The sequence below is a fragment of the Polyodon spathula genome, chromosome 25 (assembly GCF_017654505.1).
Source record: "Polyodon spathula isolate WHYD16114869_AA chromosome 25, ASM1765450v1, whole genome shotgun sequence".
Taxonomy (NCBI): Eukaryota; Metazoa; Chordata; class Actinopteri; order Acipenseriformes; family Polyodontidae; genus Polyodon; species Polyodon spathula.
In genome coordinates this window covers 8,416,843-8,436,860 of record NC_054558.1, presented here as the reverse complement: position 1 = coordinate 8,436,860, position 20,018 = coordinate 8,416,843, and the positions used below count along the sequence as shown (strand labels likewise).

At 41.8% G+C, this 20,018-nt stretch overlaps 1 protein-coding gene and 1 long non-coding RNA gene across 2 annotated transcripts in view; one reads left to right on the top strand and one right to left on the bottom strand.

Annotated features, from left to right (window-relative positions):
• The window catches only part of LOC121299704, a 52,542-nt gene extending 48,740 nt beyond the window's left edge, over positions 1 to 3,802 (top strand). The window contains exons 3-4 of the long non-coding RNA XR_005947464.1: positions 2,275 to 2,468; positions 3,653 to 3,802. This is a non-coding gene — a long non-coding RNA (uncharacterized LOC121299704). The remainder of the gene's footprint in view (positions 1 to 2,274; positions 2,469 to 3,652) is intronic.
• The window catches only part of LOC121299702 (plexin-A2-like), a 151,815-nt gene that overhangs the window by 10,762 nt on the left and 121,035 nt on the right, over positions 1 to 20,018 (bottom strand). The window contains exons 18-26 of the mRNA XM_041227639.1: positions 13,164 to 13,403; positions 12,736 to 12,879; positions 12,342 to 12,576; positions 11,206 to 11,348; positions 10,577 to 10,845; positions 4,589 to 4,655; positions 3,809 to 3,955; positions 3,285 to 3,444; positions 2,203 to 2,306 (exon numbers count right to left, since the gene is read on the bottom strand). Coding sequence (XP_041083573.1) covers positions 2,203 to 2,306; positions 3,285 to 3,444; positions 3,809 to 3,955; positions 4,589 to 4,655; positions 10,577 to 10,845; positions 11,206 to 11,348; positions 12,342 to 12,576; positions 12,736 to 12,879; positions 13,164 to 13,403 — 1,509 coding nt within the window. The remainder of the gene's footprint in view (positions 1 to 2,202; positions 2,307 to 3,284; positions 3,445 to 3,808; positions 3,956 to 4,588; positions 4,656 to 10,576; positions 10,846 to 11,205; positions 11,349 to 12,341; positions 12,577 to 12,735; positions 12,880 to 13,163; positions 13,404 to 20,018) is intronic.

The following is a 20,018-nucleotide window of genomic DNA, read 5'->3' as shown; positions in this document are numbered from 1 at the left end:
AAATGCAAATCCATCATCTCCCGAGACAGAGGGGCACAGCTGTGCTCAGACAGGCTTTCATTTTCTTTAAGAATCATCTTACTTTTGGTAATTGAAATTGGCTTCTAATCTCTCCTGTATTTCCCCCTTGACAGTCGGCATGACAAACAATCCAACCCCAATACATACCCGAACCCCTCCCCTTTATTAGAATGCCTCAGCATTCCTCCACTGCTGCCTGACCCCCACAGGGAGGGAGCGAGTAGCCCGCGGATCTTTGTAGAAAAATCTCTTAAGGCCATTATTAAAGGTTCCAGGCTGGCCCCTGGGTTAAGAGGGAATGTTTTAATAGCCAGGCTGGAGATGGACTTGAAAGGCTTTTTGAAATGCAGACGCTCTTTTCAGTTCTGCCACAGGAATTGGAAATGCACCTTCGGAGAGCAGCCTTGCCGTCTCCCTCTTCCGAAGCTGACAGCGGGAGCCAGCTGTGGCACCACAGCTTATTATTGCTCCCTGCTCTTTTTTTTTTCTTTGCATTATAGCAGCAGCTTAAAGGAAAAAGTACATCAGGGGGAAAAATTGGGTCTTCTAAAGAATTCCAGAGAACTGGAACAAACAAAGTTATATAGAAATGCCCCTTGTTCCAGTTATGCCTTTGCCGTATACGGTGGAGATATGCTAGGAATTCTAAGTTTTAATTCTATTGCGCTGGTCGAGGACATAGACCAGAACAAGTCCAATATATTACAGAATGAATACCTCACTGTATAAGCACATGGTTTAAAAATTAAAACAATTAGCTGCCAACACCACTGTGAGACAATTCCGGCACTTTTCATCCTGCTCTGTGCTGTGCAACACTGATATCCAATATCCAAGCGGCAGACTCCTCCACAAGACATTGTAACGGCTTCCCCAGCCTCCTTCTCCACTGGTAAAAGATGTTCCGTTTTCTTGCTCTGTGTGAGGCCAGTGCTCCAATTTGCCAGTTAGTTCCAGCTGCTTGGCTGGCAGTGTGAAACTCTTTAACCCTCCCTGAGAGGGTGTGAGACTTTCGCTGACCTGAAACCTACCCTCTCCCCCTGCTATACAGGCCTTTGCCCGAGGAAAGACAAGCAACTGAGCCAGATATTGTCAGGGTTTTGAGTTATGGGCGAGGCCTTAAGAAGATACTGCAGAACTTCTGACCTATTTGAAAAAAGGCGCCTAGAAATTAAAGTTCAACAATTACACCTCAAAGGGGTATTCCTGGGTTTTCACTGTGAATTCCATTCTGATGTAATCCTCCTTAATGCATCACTAATTATTATTATTATTATTATTATTATTATTATGATCGATCCCCCTGCCTGTACTGACTAAACATGCAGATACTTAGCCCTATTATTGGAGACACTGAGAAAGACTAATTAGATCTTTATTATTTTTAATTTAGCATTATTACATAGTTATGAATGATATTTTTTTTAAATGTAAAATAAAATGATGTAATGTACTGTAATTAGACTAACACAGCCAGTAAAATAAAGTGAAGAGATCTTCATAGATGAAGAAGAGAAGAAAGCTGTATTGCAATCAGCTGCACTATCTTCTGCTTATTTAAACAGGATGTTCAACAATAACGCCTCAAAGGGGTATTCCATTAAATATCCATCTGTAAAAGTGTATACAGATTGCACCTAACATGAACCCAAGACAATCTCAAACAGACAGCCCTTGCCATACCACACACAACACAATAAATATGACAAGTGTATATCGGAAGCCTCAGATCCTTCTTGTTGGCGCTCCATGTCCCTCCTCACCACAGCCTTCTGTATTTCAATGTTTAATCTTCTTTACCTATCTCATGCCACTCAAACCTTGAAATTGGAAATGCATTGAACTGAGTTCCCTGTTCAGCAGCAGCCCCTGGAGATCATAATGCTATTCACCAATTACAAGGTTAGTGGTTTCACCTCTGGAAGAGCAGAGAGAGAAACTGGGGTTCCTAGACAGAGCGAGTTTTGGTATTAAAATATTCAAGCTGCCACGTCATCAACAAAAGCCTTCTCCTCAATATTTCATGAGCTAGTTGTATTTCCGAGAAAGAATAGAATTTAGAATTGGAACTTTTAGTGAGAGTCAAAATGGAACATGCGTTCTGTGGCTTCAAGGTGTGTGTCGCACGCAGGTTTCTGAATTGCTCTGCATGCTGGATTTGTTTGTTTGGTTTTTTTTTACCTGGTAGTGCATGAGGGTGTTGAGCCGTTTCCAGTCGTTCTCAATCTTGGTGGTGATGTCTTCATCCTGTAGGACCACTCGCGCCATCCGCCCCTGACGCCACTCTGGAGGAGAGACAGGACCCAATCAAAGGGCTGCTGGGACTGTTCCCTATCTGCTGGGTGGGGCTCAAACGATGCACCACAGGCACATGCACAAACCTGTATGCTGAGCTCTGGTACATGTGTCCATGTGTGCTGTTCCATTTGTTCTCATGAATGCTCATGGTAAGTAGGAGTCTATGATGTAACGTTTAGTCCTGTTTATTCTCCCCCTATGAAGGGGGAGTGATGGGAGCCTTAAAGAAACCTGCACACCCCTTGCTGTATGCTAAACTTAGACTGATTTTCATCAACATTTTATAAAATGTATTATATAAAGTGGAATAAAGAATCGTGTACTGGTGCAGTTTAGAAAGTTTCTTCCGGATTGACAACAGAGAAGTTAATCGCTCGGATTAAATGAGCAGCACAACCCACCCTGAGCCCCCAAGGATTCATTTCAGCCGTTTCTTATTCTGAGAAGCTCTTCCCTCCGTGACGTGTATTCAAGTGCTTCAGCCTTCTTAATTGGTTAAATAAATGTCTTGCAGAGAATTCATGGATTGATTGCAAGGGTCTGGCTCAAGGTCAAAGTCAGGTAGAATGAACATGAGAGAAACTAATATCCCAATGCAAACAAGGCAAGTAAAAAAAAACAAAGAGCTTGACAGCTCATTGAATAATACAAATGACGAAAAAATAACGCTGGTAATCTTCCCAAGCTGAAGAATGTTATTTTATTTTTCTCTGCAGAGTGTATTGCATTACCTTTAGTTTGTGCTAATCACAGCAACCCATCACTTTTTAATCCTAGCTAGAATTTTCTTTTAGTATAACTTAGGCTTATAATTATATGGAAGAAATAAAAGGTATTGATTTTCACTGAATCCATTAGTGGGAGGTTCAAGAATTTGTAGGTGTTTATAAAAATGATCCCAGGGAGAGGCTGAGGTACAGTGTGGGTATGTGTGTGTGTGTGTGGAGTGCCACTGCCCCTCTTACCAAGGTCCATGTCGACAGCCCGCGGGCGCTGGAAATACGGCACATTCTTGTAAACTGTGTCCAGGATCTTCTCTTTCACTTGTGTGATGGTGTCGCAGTTCAGCACCTTGACAGGGATCTCCGGGCTGTTCTCGTTGTCAGGATTCACGCAGTTCAGGATCTGTGAGGGAGAGCGAATTGGCCCGTTAGCGAGGTGCACTTGAGGGGCTGTTCACGCCACAGTAGCCTTGGTTGTTGGTTCTGTGCTGGGGCTCTGAAGGGCTATTACCATGCTTGTCAGAAACAGCAGGAAACCCATTAGATTATCTGTACTAGCCTAAATTCAAAGCTGGTAAACGCAAAACCATTTATTTTCTTTTTTCTGTAAGATAACAGCACCATATCCCCCTACTAGAAGAAAAATACATCAGGACAGGTTACAAAACTGGTGAGAGAACAAATCAGAAGGTGAATACAGGGGCGTCTGAAGCACGATAGGGTTAACAAACCCATTCGGCAATGCTGGAGCTGAGCAGACCACTGACCAGAGTCTTGTACTCAATCTGCTGGCGGATGAGCTTGTCCTCGCTCAGGGAGTAGCGTGCTTCTCCAGTGATGGCGTCGATGGGTCCCTTCTCCATTTGCTGCTTGATGGCACAGTAGAGCATGAAGAGAGGCTCCCCGGCACACTCCTGAAACACACGCAGACACGGACAGCAGGGGTGAGTGCTCGGACACGGCACAGCGCAGCAGTGTAACACAAGGTAGATGGGATCACAACACAGGGGAGTGCTATACCCAATGCATCTCACCCAGAACTCGCAAGACATAGAATGTATATATTATTAGGTTTCTGTTTAATACAACTGTCTCTCTAGCTATCTGACCGAATCCTTCATGTTCAGGACAGAGAAGGTTGGCTGGAAGCAAGTGCCAGGAGTTACCAAAGACAATGCCAGTCAACAGGTGTTTCAGATTGGTGGTGTTTTGCACCCACCTGTAATATCTGTTTATACAGTGTCTATGTATTGTACCTAGCTGACCCCATGCTCATCATGAGCTTCAGTCCTCTCTGCTCTCTGCTCCAAGGAATTGCCATGCAAGCAATCAGAGATGCCTTCCACCCTCCCCTTCTCACCATGCCAGCGACCTAGACCCGCTGACACGAGATGTGGCTCCAGGATTCATTGCTTTTATTAACATACCATGGAACTTCCTTTTAGAAGCAGAAGTTCAGTGTGTCTACAGAACCAAACTATTGCTCCACCTATAGAGGTGTACATACAAATCTGCAGTCTGACTGGGGGAATGGGTGGGCAGGTTACCTTCAGGAATTTGTGCAGCAGGAAGGCAAACCAGTTGGTCAGCATCTTCTCAGCCACCGACTCGGTTCTACAAAACAAAGAAGAAACCGCTGATTAACAAAGGGCAGCGAAGATTGTAATAGGAAAGCACTGGTATTGTTAACCTGCTGGTTTTAGCCATCGCCTGCACAGCGCATTCTTTGTTAGAGAGAGAGAGAGCTCCTGAAAAACACTGCCCTGCTGAGGTGCTGCTTGCTGACTTTGTTTGAATTTAATGTGCGACGTTTTTATTCCTTACGAGCTATAGCCGAAAGAAACAGGAAAAAAAAACATAAAAAAAAAAAAAAAACTGGCAGAATCAAACTGTGAAAAGACAATCCTTTTGACTGCAGTAATACTTGCCAGTCCTTTCAATACCAATAATGCAGTATTTATCCTATCTGAAGTCCAGGATTGAGTGTGCAGGAGGGGGCTGGTCTCTTTCTGAATACAGCACACATTTCAGAAGTATATTTTCTGTCCTCTAAACAGCACAGGAACAGAAGGGAGTGCAGCTGGTCCCTTGTCTGGTGGAGCTGGGTTTTCACTGTGAAATCCATTAGGATGTAAATTTATGAGGAAGGAACGCTGTCCTCCTGCACACGAGCGTCTATTGTCCCATTTCCCCGTCAGAATTTAACACATGCAAATTACACGTTTCCTTGGAATACCATTGATGCTTAGAACAGGGCTGTGACAGCCCATCACCTGAACCCCCCTCTACTTTCTTACTCACACACAAGGCAAAAGTGGCTGGTGGAAATTTAGTATCCGGCTCAAACCCATTATGATGTAAAAATGGGGTCAACAAATTGCTGGTATTTCACAGCAATCAGTGCAGCCAGGACTGTGATTATAGGAACACGCTGCGGCTCCTGGACACCCCCTCCATGCTGCTTTTATTGCATCAAAGATATTGCCTGCTCTGGAACAGGCTAATCACTGCAGCTTTTGGGACATCAGCTTGCATGTGTGAACATAGCAGTTTAATAAATATTATTATTATTAATCAACATAATCAATCACCCTGCCTCTACTGACTAAACATACGGATTTCAACAAGACTGTAGTAATACTTAGACGGAATATTGAAGACACTGAGAAAGACTTTAATTACTTTTTTTTTTTTTTTTTTTTAATTATTTTTAATTTAGCACTATTACATAGTTATGCATGATAAAACAAGATTTACTGTGGTAGTCTTAATCTAAATTAAAACGATGTAATGTACAGTAATTACAGTGGCTTGACATTTCTCCCTACACCCTCTCTGCTCCTCCACCACTGGCAGATTAGCTGTACTCCCCTCTGCTCCCCCTTTTCCAGAGCCCGCTCCTTTTCTCCCTTGCCCCTCAGTGGTGGAACGACCTGCCCACGGATATCAGGACTGCTCCGTCCCTGACCCCCTTCCAGCGCCTCCTCAAGACACAACTGCTCAGACAGCATCTGTAAACCTCTCAATACTAGACTATATGGTACCCAACTGTACCAGTACTTACATCAGCTTGTACTTGCACTGAACTGCTCTATACCTCGCTGTATTCTACTACTGCTCTTAATTATAATGATTTCCTGAATCTTGTATTTGACTCTTATAGGTATCTGTATTCACGTTTTTTTGTAATTGCTTTTACTTGAAATCATTCTCATCCATTCATCATACTTACTGGACTTGTATAAGCAAATATTATTAATAGAAGTGTAACTGCTCTCAGTCGAACCCACTCTTGCATGCAATTATTTTTTGCTACTGATTTTATTGTACTTTACAACTGCTCTTATCTGTAATATGATATTCTGAAATGTAATACTTTACATTGTGATATTTTGTAACAATTGTAAGTCCCCCTGAATAAGGTTGTCTAAGAAATAAATAATCACAACAAGAACAACACAGCCGGTAAAATAAAGTGAAGAGATCTTAATAAATGAACAAGAGAACGAAGCTGTACTGCAATCAGCATTTAAACAGGGTGTGTCACATATCATTTGTCATTGATACAATGAGGGCAGAAAGTACATTAAAGAAATCTAATAAAAGCTACTGAATAGTGTAATAAGCCCTGGCGGTCTCCATGAACCCTCTCAAATAAAGCCCTTTGTGCTGCCCGTGTTGTGCCCATTTAATTTCCCAGCGTTTTATTCCTTGCCAGAAGCAGGGCTCTCTGTTGCTCCCAGCCCCACCTTTTTAATTGTGTTTCATTAATGAACCTGAGGCTTTCATTATCTCACTTGTGCATGAAGAAGGAATTGTGTTAATTGTGTTGAACTGGCTCTGGTGCTTGATTACAAAGTATCACACCAGGCAAGGCTTACATGCACCTCTCTAATAACCATTCCCCTGCCCTGCATGCCACTCTTTTTAAAAAACAAGAGAGAGCCTGGCACAGACTGAGCCCTGGGCTAGTGGGCCGTTCCATTTTTAGCAGGCATTCTCTTTGTAAATAAAGCGAACAAGCGAAGGATGGTTTTTAATAGCATCTGTTTTTAGGCACCCCTCTATCAATAATACACTTACCAGCAACACTAACGAGGAGAAAGGAGAAATACTGGCGGGTGGTGATAAAAGAAAACTAAAACAATACTGCATGATAGAGACTGTAGAGGCACAGCATTGGAGTGGGTATTATAAACATTTTACAGAGTGACTTGCTGTTGCAACACTGTCATAAGCCACTGACAAATAACACACGTGGTGCTTCTTTTGCCCACTGGGGGCAGTGTTGCAGGGGACAGGTTAATAGTTAGTCCGTGGTTCAGATAAGCTGTGAATCAGTAAAAATCAGAAATATGCAATTTTGCTGCACCGCTTGTCTGTATCCCCTCCCGCCATTTGTAAAACTTCCACTAACAACTACACCTCCCAGAATACAATGCAGGAAACTCTACACAAGAAAAACCAAACCAACAAATATTATCCAATCTCTGACTAGCCCTGTTGTCTTTGTAGCCAATCACAGTAAGAATAAAACATATTTGAAGTTACACAGATTGAAGTGTAAACACCCCAGTCCAGCTACAAATCCAACTACAACCATCGTCAGAGGCAACCGCTGCAAACATTATACAGGTATAGTATTAAACTAACTGTGTGATAACTTATTAATGCATTTCCTTATTTTATTTCTCTGTATGGCTTTATAGTGACGTTTTAACATGTTTACTGAGTTTAAGAATGCAATGTTAAAACAGAAGTTCTGTCTCTTCCAAGTTGTATTGGCTGTGGCCAATAAAGTGAATAAAAACAGCTGTTGTCTCTGATTTTATTTTAATACAGAGTTTTTGTACAGTAGTTCAAAGTAACATTGCAGTTAAAACAGAAGCCTCTTTTTTGAACGCCTATCCCATTACCATTAAAGATTGTCCAGCATTTATCGAGATTACTCATGACTTCGAGGTAATGTTGCATTTTACCCACTGAAAATACATTTTACTCTTTCAGTGTTAATTAGAGGGTAATTTACTCCCAGACCCAAAACTTATCTGGAGTGCTGCTTACAGTCCAGTGTACAGGCGGAGAGAGGACACGTTCGAGCGCCCCCTGGAGGCCACATGGGTGCTTTAAACTTTTAAAAAGACACAGATGTGCTGACTGAAACAGAAAATGCTAAAGTGAATCTAAACAAGGATGTATTAGTTCAGATAACTGTAATATTATTATTATTATTATTATTATTATTATTATTATTATTAGTATTATCAGCTGGTTCCTGGGATGAAGCAGTTAATGAGCAATTGAAACAAGGTGTCTAAATCGGGAACAGGAACACAGGGATGAAATTAAGACTCCCATTCAATAGCAGTTGGAGCCAGTCCAGGCTTTTCTACTGCCAAGAGCTTAATTTGGAAACTATTTCAACCCCCAGTAAAACCTGGAGCGGATCCAGCAGAGATGCACTAGGAGTCGTGTTACCTCCAGCAGTAAAATAACTGCAGCCATTTACAAGAGTTATTTTCTAATACTCTTTCAAGGTCTATAGAATTGAACACGAGTGTTAAAGGGAGGGGCATATTCGCAGCTAAAGGACTTGCCTGTATAAGAATGTTATCAGGATTCCAGAATACTGCGACAATGCCAGTGTTCTGAAGTTAGTGAGTGCTGGTCCAACAAAATTATAACTAGAGCCAACACTGCAGTAAACACAATCAGTGTCAGAAGATTAGAATCTTCGAATAATATATATATATATATATATATATATTATAATATTATATATATATATATATAATATATATATTTATTATAAATGGCTATATTTAGTGTTTCTTGTTGACATTTCCATACGATTTGCTTGATTATTTTCTCTCTCTCTCTCAAAACTCACCCTTAGGGCCACAGCTGATCTTATCCACAAGCTTTTTCTATTTGAATGCCTTTAATTTTTTTTAAATTATGCTACAGTTTGACTCACAACACCGGCTGCATGTCTGCTATACGGATTCCCTAGAGAAGCAGTTTCTTAAAGGAGATCACACAGGGCACCAAACTATTCACTCTATAGTCTTTTAATCTTTGACTACAGATCTTAGCAGGCTAGACTGGAGAATAGAGTTTTCTGATTGGATGTTCAAGATTGCATCAAACCATTTACTTTATCCTGGAAAACCCCAGGTTGCTAATGCTCCAGTGCTGTGCAATGCTACAGCTACATTATAGGCTGATACAATCAACCCCCTCTGTCTGACATTGAAAACGACTTTCAAATCGACATGTTAGTCACTCAGCCTGCGAGGATTCTTTCAGTACTTCTGCAGTTAACACCCTTCTACCTCCTCCATTACCTGCTGTGCTCTGATCTGAGGCTGATCTGTGGGCTTGTGGAGGAATGAACAGCAATGCAGCTGCAAGATGATCACATGCATATTTCTTCATATAAATGACGACTGCACAAACCAGATACCGTGCAAAGAAACCGACGTGGAAATGGCATCTAAAATAAATTCACTGTCTAACTGGTACCCGCTGCAAGGCATAGCATGCAGGATCCTAGCAAGTACTGTATTAGATTCCTGGGTATAAAATATAAATACAACAAACAATAGGTCTACAGTCCTGTCTTTCATCTATTAGAATAACAGTGTTATTCAATATGGGGCTGTCTTGATAGTTCGCGTGGGATTTTTTTTTTCTCAAAACATGTAGATTAATAACATGAGTGGGGCTGACAGAAAGCACTACCAGGGTGAAACTTTGGCATATTGAAAAAAAAAAAAAAATGAAAAAATGAAATGTACATACAAGCAGGATTGGGCTTTGCATTGTAATGCATTCAACCTGTCAAGTCAGAGCCAATTAACCGGGCCTTTCCTTTTAACCCTTTCATATACAGTATTTAGTCAGCCCGCTCCAGGCCAGTGACAGATAGAGAGTCCTTTTTAAATATTCAACACGCTTGCCTCTTAGGCTGCGGAAATGCATTTCTCATCAGTCGCACGCCGTGTTGGCGAGCATGACGGAAACAGAATGAGCTACTCAGTTACGCGTCAAAGCGGAGGAGCTGTCGGGAAGAGTCAATCCCCTCTGAATGTACAGCGCAGGGATAGTATATTGAGAGCAGTGCCGTGCAGTCGGCACTGGAACAGAGATCAAACCCGGGCTCGCCGTTTGCTCTTTATAGTAACTGCCATGCGGGAAGGTGCAATGGAGGATTTACCTGCCCTGACAAACACAGCCTGTCCAGTTTCCAATGTTGTAATTCAGCCATTTAAACTGTCATATTTTATGGGGGGGGGGCATGCCATTCTAAACAATGCATTCATAAACTGGATTAAAAATAAAGAAGAAATCAACAAGTACTTCGTCAGGACTGTATTTCAGCTTATTCAAAATGAATGACTTACCACCAAGACATTTTATTTTTGTATATAAGCAGCACATTTTTCTTTTGCTGGTCAGACTTAGGTGAGATTTCATCTTGCCCTCCCCGGGGTAGCGGTTCCCAGCCCTGTGAAACCCCCACAGCGACTGACCTGCGCAGAAGCAGCTTGGGATGGTTTTTGCTCTCCAGGTTCTTGTCGATGAGGTCGCTCAGCAGGTGCTTGAGCACGTCCGTGGCGTACTCCAGCTTGCCCTGCAGCGCGGTCATGATGAGGGACGCCACGTTGCCGCGGTCGCGCATGGAGAAGCTCCGCTGCAGCTCCAGGGTGCGGATGAAGGTCAGCAGGAAGACCTTGTTGTTGATGAGCTGGCCGAACATCTTGAGGGCTTTCTCCACACTCATCTGACCGTTACCTGGGACCTGCAATGTTACACATTATATATCAGGGGGGTGTATATTAAGCATTTAAAAAGGAATCTAAAAACCCCTTTGTTGTAATTTTAATGCAAAACAGGTATTGGGTAAGGAATGAAGTTGAAGATAATATGCAAATATCTGACTTCACAGTCTCGGGAAAAAGGGGGCCAACCCCTGAATTCCTGTCCTATTGTCCATTCCTCTATACGTCAATGTGGTGTGTGGTTGCCATGGATACTAATACAGGTCTCCAAACAGGAACTACGTGACATTATAGAACAGGTTGTGATACATCCGTGGTTGTTTTGAAGATCATTATGGTCACTGAAGGAATGGGACTGGGGGAAGGGGGGTGCCCCTCACCTCGAGCTCGCGCAGCACCGGGTGGTCTTCAATGCCTGGGAAGAGAACCCTCATGGCGTAGGTGCGATACTCCAGGTGCGGGATGCCGGCTCGGTCCAGGTCACTGGTCAGCTCGTTGATGTCTGTCTGCAGCTCTGCAAAGGCTGAGGGAAGAAGGAGCAACAGGCAGGTTAGGATAAAGCTACAAGAAGTCAACAAGACCAACATTTTGGCTTAGTGTCTTCTACAGTGCACCAGTTAAGAAGTGTACATGGTACTACTTTTATATTAGTTAAGGAGGGAGATTATTTATTTGTAATACCCTGTGAATACCCACAGGAGGTGCTATTTCCCCAGTTGTTTACTGCCCTTTTCTTATCCTTCTCTGTAATGTTTTAATTTGCCACTGGCTTAAAAAAAAACTCCCTGCAGTAACTACAAACTAATCAGGTAAGCTGATTACAGGACCAGAAACAAGTTATCTTTGAAAACCCTACGTTGGCAGAAGATTATTTCTGGATTTCTGTAAAATCTTTGCCGCAAGCCGAGACCATGCCTGGTAAGAATGCAATACATATTTTAAGGTATTATTATTACAGTTGACACTGTTTTTTTTTTTTTTTGGTTCAGAGAGCTGGGAACAGGATTCTTGAACTGCTGTAAGGGCTGTAACACGAGCCAGGCAGCACTAGCAGAGTCATCAGGGATCTGTCTCCCCACGTAAACATTGATTGGTTGCCATGGAAACCACACCCGGGCCTATCAAAACGAGCTGCTTTAAAGTCTTGGAAGGAAGACTGCGGCTGACACTGGAATATGAATTACAGTGGCTGATATATATATATATATATATATATATATATATATATATATATATATATATATATATGGATTTTATATATACCCAGAAGTAGTAACATCACAGTCTCTGCTGTGTTCTTGTGTTTCTGCTATTTAGGTGTTTTCTTAGACTGCTAATTTAAGTTTGACCTAAGACGACTAATACAAATAAATGCCCATAATGAACACAAATGCAAACATAAGCGGTGTGGCTTTCGTTATACAGTAAGTGGCAGACGAGACCACACACTCGCACACCTTCAACATTAAGAGTCAAGTGAGTGCTTATCCAGTGACCAGTTTAACGTGTCCCGTACCTTCCTTGCACTCCAAGGCCACGCGGGATTCCAGGTTGTCCATCTGCATCTGCAGCCGCTTCAGTGTGAGGTCGTTCTCGCGGGACTTGCGCTTGTAGGCGATGAGGACGATGATGACGATGATGAGTAGCAGGCCGCCGCCGGCCGCGATGCTCACAATGGCGGGGAGGGTCAGCAGGCTGTCCGAGAGAACGTGGACTGAGCCGGGAGAGAACTTGAGACCACCCACGTGGACCTGCCGAAACAACCAGCACCCACTGCCGTCAACCACAGTGACTGCACTCGCTCACTTTCTGACTGGGTAGGAGATATCATTGAGAAACAGACCCACAGAGAGAGTTACAGACCAGGGCCAGGCTTGGATACAGATAGTCAGACAAGCACGGCAACTCACCATGACTTTGTGCTGCCCGGTGAGGTTGGGAGGCTCGCACAGCAGCTGTGTCTCCGAGACGGTGACGGAGCAGGGCGTCTCTCCGATCAGCACAGTGTAGTTCAGCTTGGCGCCTCCAGAGGCCGGGGGCAGCAGGTTCCGTCCCTGGAGAAAGGACACACAGACAGAGGACGGCTTTAATACTGCTGAAGCCCTCACTCAATCACCCCCTTTTATTTCTGGACTTCCAGATGATACAGGCTGTAAATTCCACCTCACCAGCTGTTCAAACAAAAATAAACAAAACAACATTATGTTCTACTAACGGGCTCCAATGTGCATCTCGCTGCTTTGACTGGTTTTTACAACTGCAGATGATTTCTCCTTTTCGAAGATGTCTGCACTAACGGATGCAGCAGCCCCATAGGTTTTTAAAGCTCGGAAGGTACCTTGAGGATGATGGGGGAGCCCGGTTTCTGCTCCAGGATGCCCGAGGTGCTGAGAGGCTCAAAGGTGGGGTTGGGGTAGTAGATGAAGTTGGTGTTGTTGTAGAGCAGCAGGGACTGCACGTTGTTGAAGATGAAGCCGAACTCGTCCGCACGCTCCACTGCGTCCAACCCGGGCCGGTACTCCAGGGTGAGGGGCGGGGCCAGGCACGACATGGTGGTCGCGTTCAGCACTTTACATACCTGGGGATGGGGGTGCAGCACACACAGGGATTTAAGAGATTTACACAGGGGGTCTTTAATACAGGCTTGATTTCACATGTAGGTTAGACAGAGTTGACTGGCACAAAATCAACCATTGAAATGCATGATGTTTCTAATGGTCTGCACGGATCCTGGAAGCAGCTTGATCTATAACTCCTATCTGTCAATATCCAGGGAGCTTTATTTGTATTGTCAGTGTATTGGTTTTATGAGTAATACTGACTTCCTGACTTTGCAAATTCTTTACTGTGGTCTCCAGGGAGTCTCCACAACATAATTTTTACTTTAAATTTGGTTTTTGCAATCTTTAATAAAAAATAAATAAATAAAAAAAACCCCTACCAATCACTGCAACAAACACAATTGCTGTTTACAAAAGCACAAGATCAGCCAGCAGATAGACTTCCCCCCCAGTTATAAAATGCACTTTTGTGCTAGTCTATCCTCCTGTTCCCTTTCAAAAACAGCTACATGTTGAACAATGTGCAGAACAATTGTGGGGCTGCCAGACATACAGAAACCAGTAACATTCAGCCCCATGCCTAATTGCTGAGCTGCATGCAGTTGCAGTTACTTTAAAAAGGAAGCCAAGGGGAGTTGTTAAGCAACCTCTTAAGATATTCCTTTCAAACAAACTGTAAAACAAGCATGAAGAACAAACAAAACCAAGCAGCAGAGAATGCATTTTTTTCCCTTTGGTTACATGTTTCTTTGTATTGTCGTATACATGCTGCCTTATTGCTTAGTAACGATAGCTTGAATGGAACAACCCACCAAAACAACACATTTGTTTACTGCCAGAAATGAATGCCATTCGCTCTGCACATGTTTAGCAAATGCTACAGTTCTGTGTGCCACTTCATGTGATTCAAAACCCATCTGTTATCTTTTTACTGTTCAAGCAAAAAAAATGAGAGCATGCAGTGTTTACATCGCTCTGTTTTTTAATAAACAGAACCCACTGCTGCCTTCAAGCCTGATGAAAACAATTTAATTCTGGTTAAACAAACAGACTTAAACCTTGGACAGAACTCTGCTAACTTGGCTTCCTATTCTTGAGACCCCCTGAAGTAACACAGTCCAGCCCTGACCGTTAAATTAAGGACGTCAAATAGAAACAGTACACTTAGTAGTTCAAGATGTTCCTGAGCAGTGCTGTAATGATTTTCTGATTTAGAAATAAAACCTCCTACAAGTACAAGGCACAATGTCCCCGAGGTATTCCAAACAGGGCAGTAATATCCGTGTAAAAATGAAATCGATATTCTGATGGACAGCTGGCGGTCTAAAGTGCAGGAAGTTACAGTTTTGTTCCCCTTTTAGATTTTTAGATTAAAATTGGAGCTAAAGAATTCTAGAAGCTCCTCTCCCCCTCCCTCCCTGCATGGGCAGGAGAGAAGAGACAAAGGGAAGCCAATCGTTTTGAATTATTTATACTGCTCAAGACAACAGGAGCGTGGAAGCAACCTCTTTGTTCAAGCATCCATTCTGTAATAATCCTGTTCACAGATGCTCCACAGAGCGCACATTTCATTACGTTCATTTAAAGAAATTCCATTCCAACATGTCAGGATAAACGTTTCTTCAAATGTATGTGCAGCAGTGAGTGTGCAGCCGCTACAATGCATTAATTATTAAGCACCATACCCCCCCAGAGAGACGTCCTGTAAATTTCAAACGTATGTATATATTAAAATAAATAAATCACCCTCAATAGTATACTTTATCCTTTTTCTTATTTATACCTATCGATATGTGACTTATAAAAACATATGGGTTTGGTTCTTGTTCAGTAAGTTTTGCACTACAGTGTCTTAAGAAGCCTCAAGCCTCACTGTGCTGTAAAGCTATATGACAGATAGTTTAAGTGAACCGCCTAGTACCTGACCCCAGTATTAGTACGGTAGGGTTGCTGCACAGCATTTGTTTGAACTGGAAAAGAGAAAGCATGAGGGAGCTCTAATAGATGCTTACAAACAGGGAGGAGAGAGCTGTTCAAAAAGAAGACAATGCATTCGAAATGGGAATCTAGCGAAATTCTGCGCAAGAGAAGGTGGTAAGGAAACGGAATATAAAAACGGATAAGATCATGTCTGGCGATACACCTTGGTGTTTGTAAGTTCTGGTGTGGCTTTTCATCCTTCTGTACCATCTGTTACTCCCCGGTGGGACTATGGTGGGTGTTGTGGGTTTAGATTTTTTAAATTTTTTTTAACAACTAAATTCTCACAGTATATAAAAAAAAAAAAAAAAAAAAAAAAAAAAAAAACTGAAGAGAGCAGATGCTAGATTTGGCTTCTGAGACAAAGTTAATTTCTGCCTTATTTACTGCAAATTTAGCAGCCTGGGTTTATGTTAATCATTTAATCCAAATTTAGAGTAAGCAAAATACCTCAAAAATACATCAAAGCCTTCGAATACTGGATGAAAAACTGTGAATAACAAGAAAATAAATAACTGTCGGCAAGCGACAAGCAGCAAGTAGTAGCACCAACCAATCAAGGCTCTTTTGAATGGTATTCATTAGCATGGTCTATGTGCTCTGGTATAAGAAAACACTTGATTGTACTGCATTAAACAGACTGCTTTTTACATGACAGGACACAACTCTTGAGCTCTCAATAATACTCTTCCTTGATGACATTTTGAGGTTGACAGCAAGACAAATAATTAGATTTTTTTTTTTAACCCAACACTACTGACACTAGATGACAACATACCCCCCTCCCCCCCCAACCGAACCTTCCTTTAATTAAAAACAAGCACAAACTCAAATCTCCTCGAAGCATCTCAGGGAACTTAATAACAACACCAAAAAAAACTGAAGGACGAGCCAACAGCTGAAGCAATCCAGATAAAAAAATAAGCCAACGCCAACAGATATGTTTTTAAAACTGGTTTAAAAGTTTGAACTGTGCCAACATTCCTAATGTGATTGAGTTCGAGAAGCAGAGAGCAGAAAACCTAAAGGCCCTCGCCCCCCCTGAGTACAGCTGACTTCTAGGAGCTCCCAGGAGGCCAGCATTTGCTCATATCGTGTACGACTACATAAGGCCATATGAAAACCCTAAGCCATGAAGGGCCTATAAGTGGAATCGATCCCCTGACAGGGAGCCAATGCAGTGATTCAAGTACTGGTGTAATGTGCTGTGAATGACGTGTGCAAGTCAGCACTTTGGCTGCAGCATTGTGAAGCCAATGCAGTTTAATAAAACAGGAAGGTTTTATTTGTTAATGATTGACGCAAGGGGGAGCATAGAGACACTGAAAAGCAGGGGACCAAGGATTGAGCCTCGTGGAAGTTGCGTCATCGGTTTAAGAAGGTGCTGACCCGGAGAGACGAACAGGTGTCCAATCTAACAGGGAGGAGGGAAACCATTCCAAAGCAAGACCTCGAATTCCAGCAGAATTCCGAAATCTCTCCAATAAGGTCCCGTGGTCCTCGGTGTCAAAAGAAACAGAAAGATCAAGCAACACTAACACAGACAACTGTCCAGTATCAGCCAACCGGAGGAGGTCATTACAGACCCTCAATAAGGCTGTCTCCGCGTCACAGCGAGAACCACACTGAAGTTTTTCCAATTGCCCATTTCTTTTTAAACCAGCTTCACAAGAAAAGGAATATCAGAAACAGGCCTATGATTTGCAAGATCGTGCGGGGAAAGGTTAGGTTTCTTCCAAAGTGGTTTCTCATATCTGCCAGGGTTAGAGTAAGGGGGACTTTTCCAGATGTCAGAGGAGTTAACAATATGAGTTACAATTGGACCTAAAACAGACAGACATCCCTTCATAAACCAGGGAGGCCAAGGATCTAAACTACAGGTCTTAAGATGTAGTTTCATTATCACAGCCTTAAGTTCTACCTCAGTTATCACAGTACATTCCCTCAACCTAGCCCTGATATTACAGAAGTAATCTGGAGATGGGTGAACGGGGGCAATAGGAACAGAGGGTAATTGGGTCCTACACTCCAATTTTATCAGTTGAAGTAAAAATTGCTCACAAATATCTGTTTGCTCTCCACGCACTGGTGTAGTTGTTTTAGGGTTTAAGAGTTTATCAACAATATTTAACAGTGCTGCTGGCTAATCTTTACTGGTGGAAATAACATTAGAAAAATAAGACAATTCAGCAGTAGTCAAGGCCATTAGATATTGCCCAGATGCACGTTAAACGAACGGAAGGTTAGACAGCTATTTAACAGTCTGCTGTAGCTTTAAGGTTATATCTGCAGTGCGTGTTGCAAATAGAGTTAAGAACATAAGAACATAAGAAAGTTTACAAACGAGAGGAGGCCATTCGGCCCATCTTGCTCGTTTGGTTGTTAGTAGCTTATTGATCCCAAAATCTCATCAAGCAGCTTCTTGAAGGATCCCAGGGTGTCAGCTTCAACAACATTACTGGGGAGTTGATTCCAGACCCTCACAATTCTCTGTGTAAAAAAGTGTCTCCTATTTTCTGTTCTGAATGCCCCTTTGTCTAAACTCCATTTGTGACCCCTGGTCCTTGTTTCTTTTTTCAGGCTGAAAAAGTCCCTTGGGTCGACACTGTCAATACCTTTTAGAATTTTGAATGCTTGAATTAGGTCGCCACGTAGTCTTCTTTGTTCAAGACTGAACAGATTCAATTCTTTTAGCCTGTCTGCATATGACATGCCTTTTAAGCCCGGAATAATTCTGGTCGCTCTTCTTTGCACTCTTTCTAGAGCAGCAATATCTTTTTTATAGCGAGGTGACCAGAACTGAACACAATATTCAAGATGAGGTCTTACTAGTGCATTGTACAGTTTTAACATTACTTCCCTTGATTTAAATTCAACACTTTTCACAATGTATCCGAGCATCTTGTTAGCCTTTTTTATAGCTTCCCCACATTGTCTAGATGAAGACATTTCTGAGTCAACAAAAACTCCTAGGTCTTTTTCATAGATTCCTTCTCCAATTTCAGTATCTCCCATATGATATTTATAATGTACATTTTTATTTCCTGCGTGCAGTACCTTACACTTTTCTCTATTAAATGTCATTTGCCATGTGTCTGCCCAGTTCTGAATCTTGTCTAGATCATTTTGAATGACCTTTGCTGCTGCAACAGTGTTTGCCACTCCTCCTACTTTTGTGTCGTCTGCAAATTTAACAAGTTTGCTTACTATACCAGAATCTAAATCATTAATGTAGATTAGGAATAGCAGAGGACCTAATACTGATCCCTGTGGTACACCGCTGGTTACCACACTCCATTCTGAGGTTTTTCCTCTAATCAGTACTTTCTGTTTTCTACATGTTAACCACTCCCTAATCCATGTACATGTGTTTCCTTGAATCCCAACTGCGTTCAGTTTGAGAATTAATCTTTTGTGCGGGACTTTGTCAAAAGCTTTCTGGAAATCTAAATAAACCATGTCATATGCTTTGCAATTATCCATTATCGATGTTGCATCCTCAAAAAAATCAAGCAAGTTAGTTAGGCACGATCTCCCTTTCCTAAAACCATGTTGATTGTCTCCCAGTACCCTGTTACCATATAGGTAATTTTCCATTTTGGATCTTATTATAGTTTCCATAAGTTTGCATATAATAGAAGTCAGGCTTACTGGTCTGTAGTTACCTGGTTCAGTTTTGTTTCCCTTTTTGTGGATCGGTATTACGTTTGCAATTTTCCAGTCTGTCGGTACCACCCCTGTGTCAAGAGACTGCTGCATGATCTTGGTTAGCGGTTTGTAAATTACTTCTTTCATTTCTTTGAGTACTACTGGGAGGATCTCATCCGGCCCAGGGGATTTGTTTATTTTAAGAGCTCCTAGTCCCTTTAACACTTCTGCCTCAGTTATGCTAAAGTTATTTAAAACTGGATAGGAACTGGATGACATGTGGAGCATGTTGTCAGTATCTTCCTTTGTAAAAACTTGTGAAAAGTAATCATTTAATATATTTGCTATTTTTTTTTCTTCCTCTACGATTTTGCCATTTGTATCTCTTAAACATTTAATCTCCTCTTTGAATGTTCTCTTGCTGTTGTAATATTGGAAAAACATTTTGGAATTGGTTTTAGCTCCCTTAGCAATGTTCATTTCTATTTCTCTCTTGGCCTTTCTAACTTCCTTTTTGACTTGCGTTTGCAGTTCTGTGTACTCTTTCTGCGTACTTTCTTTTTGGTCCTTTTTTAATGCTCTGTAAAGTGCCTTTTTTCGCTGAATATTTTTTTTAATTGATCTATTAAACCATTTTGGCAATTTAGTTTTACATTTAGATTTGTCTACTTTAGGGATATAATTGTTTTGCGCCTCTAGTACTACATTTTTGAAGAACAACCATCCTTCTTCTGTGGGTGTTTTCTCTATTTTACTCCAATCTACTTCTGTTAGTCTCTGTTTCATACCTTCATAGTTTGCTTTTCTAAAATTGTAAACCTTAGCTTTAGTCTTTACTTTTGGGGATTTAAAAAACACTTCAAATGAGACCATGTTGTAGCCACCTCTGAAGCACAAAACAAACTTTAAACTCTCTTTAGACATCCTATATCCATCCAAAAGGAATCATTGAGAATAATACTACTATAGTATTGACAACCACTTAATATTGTGAGTCTGTTTTA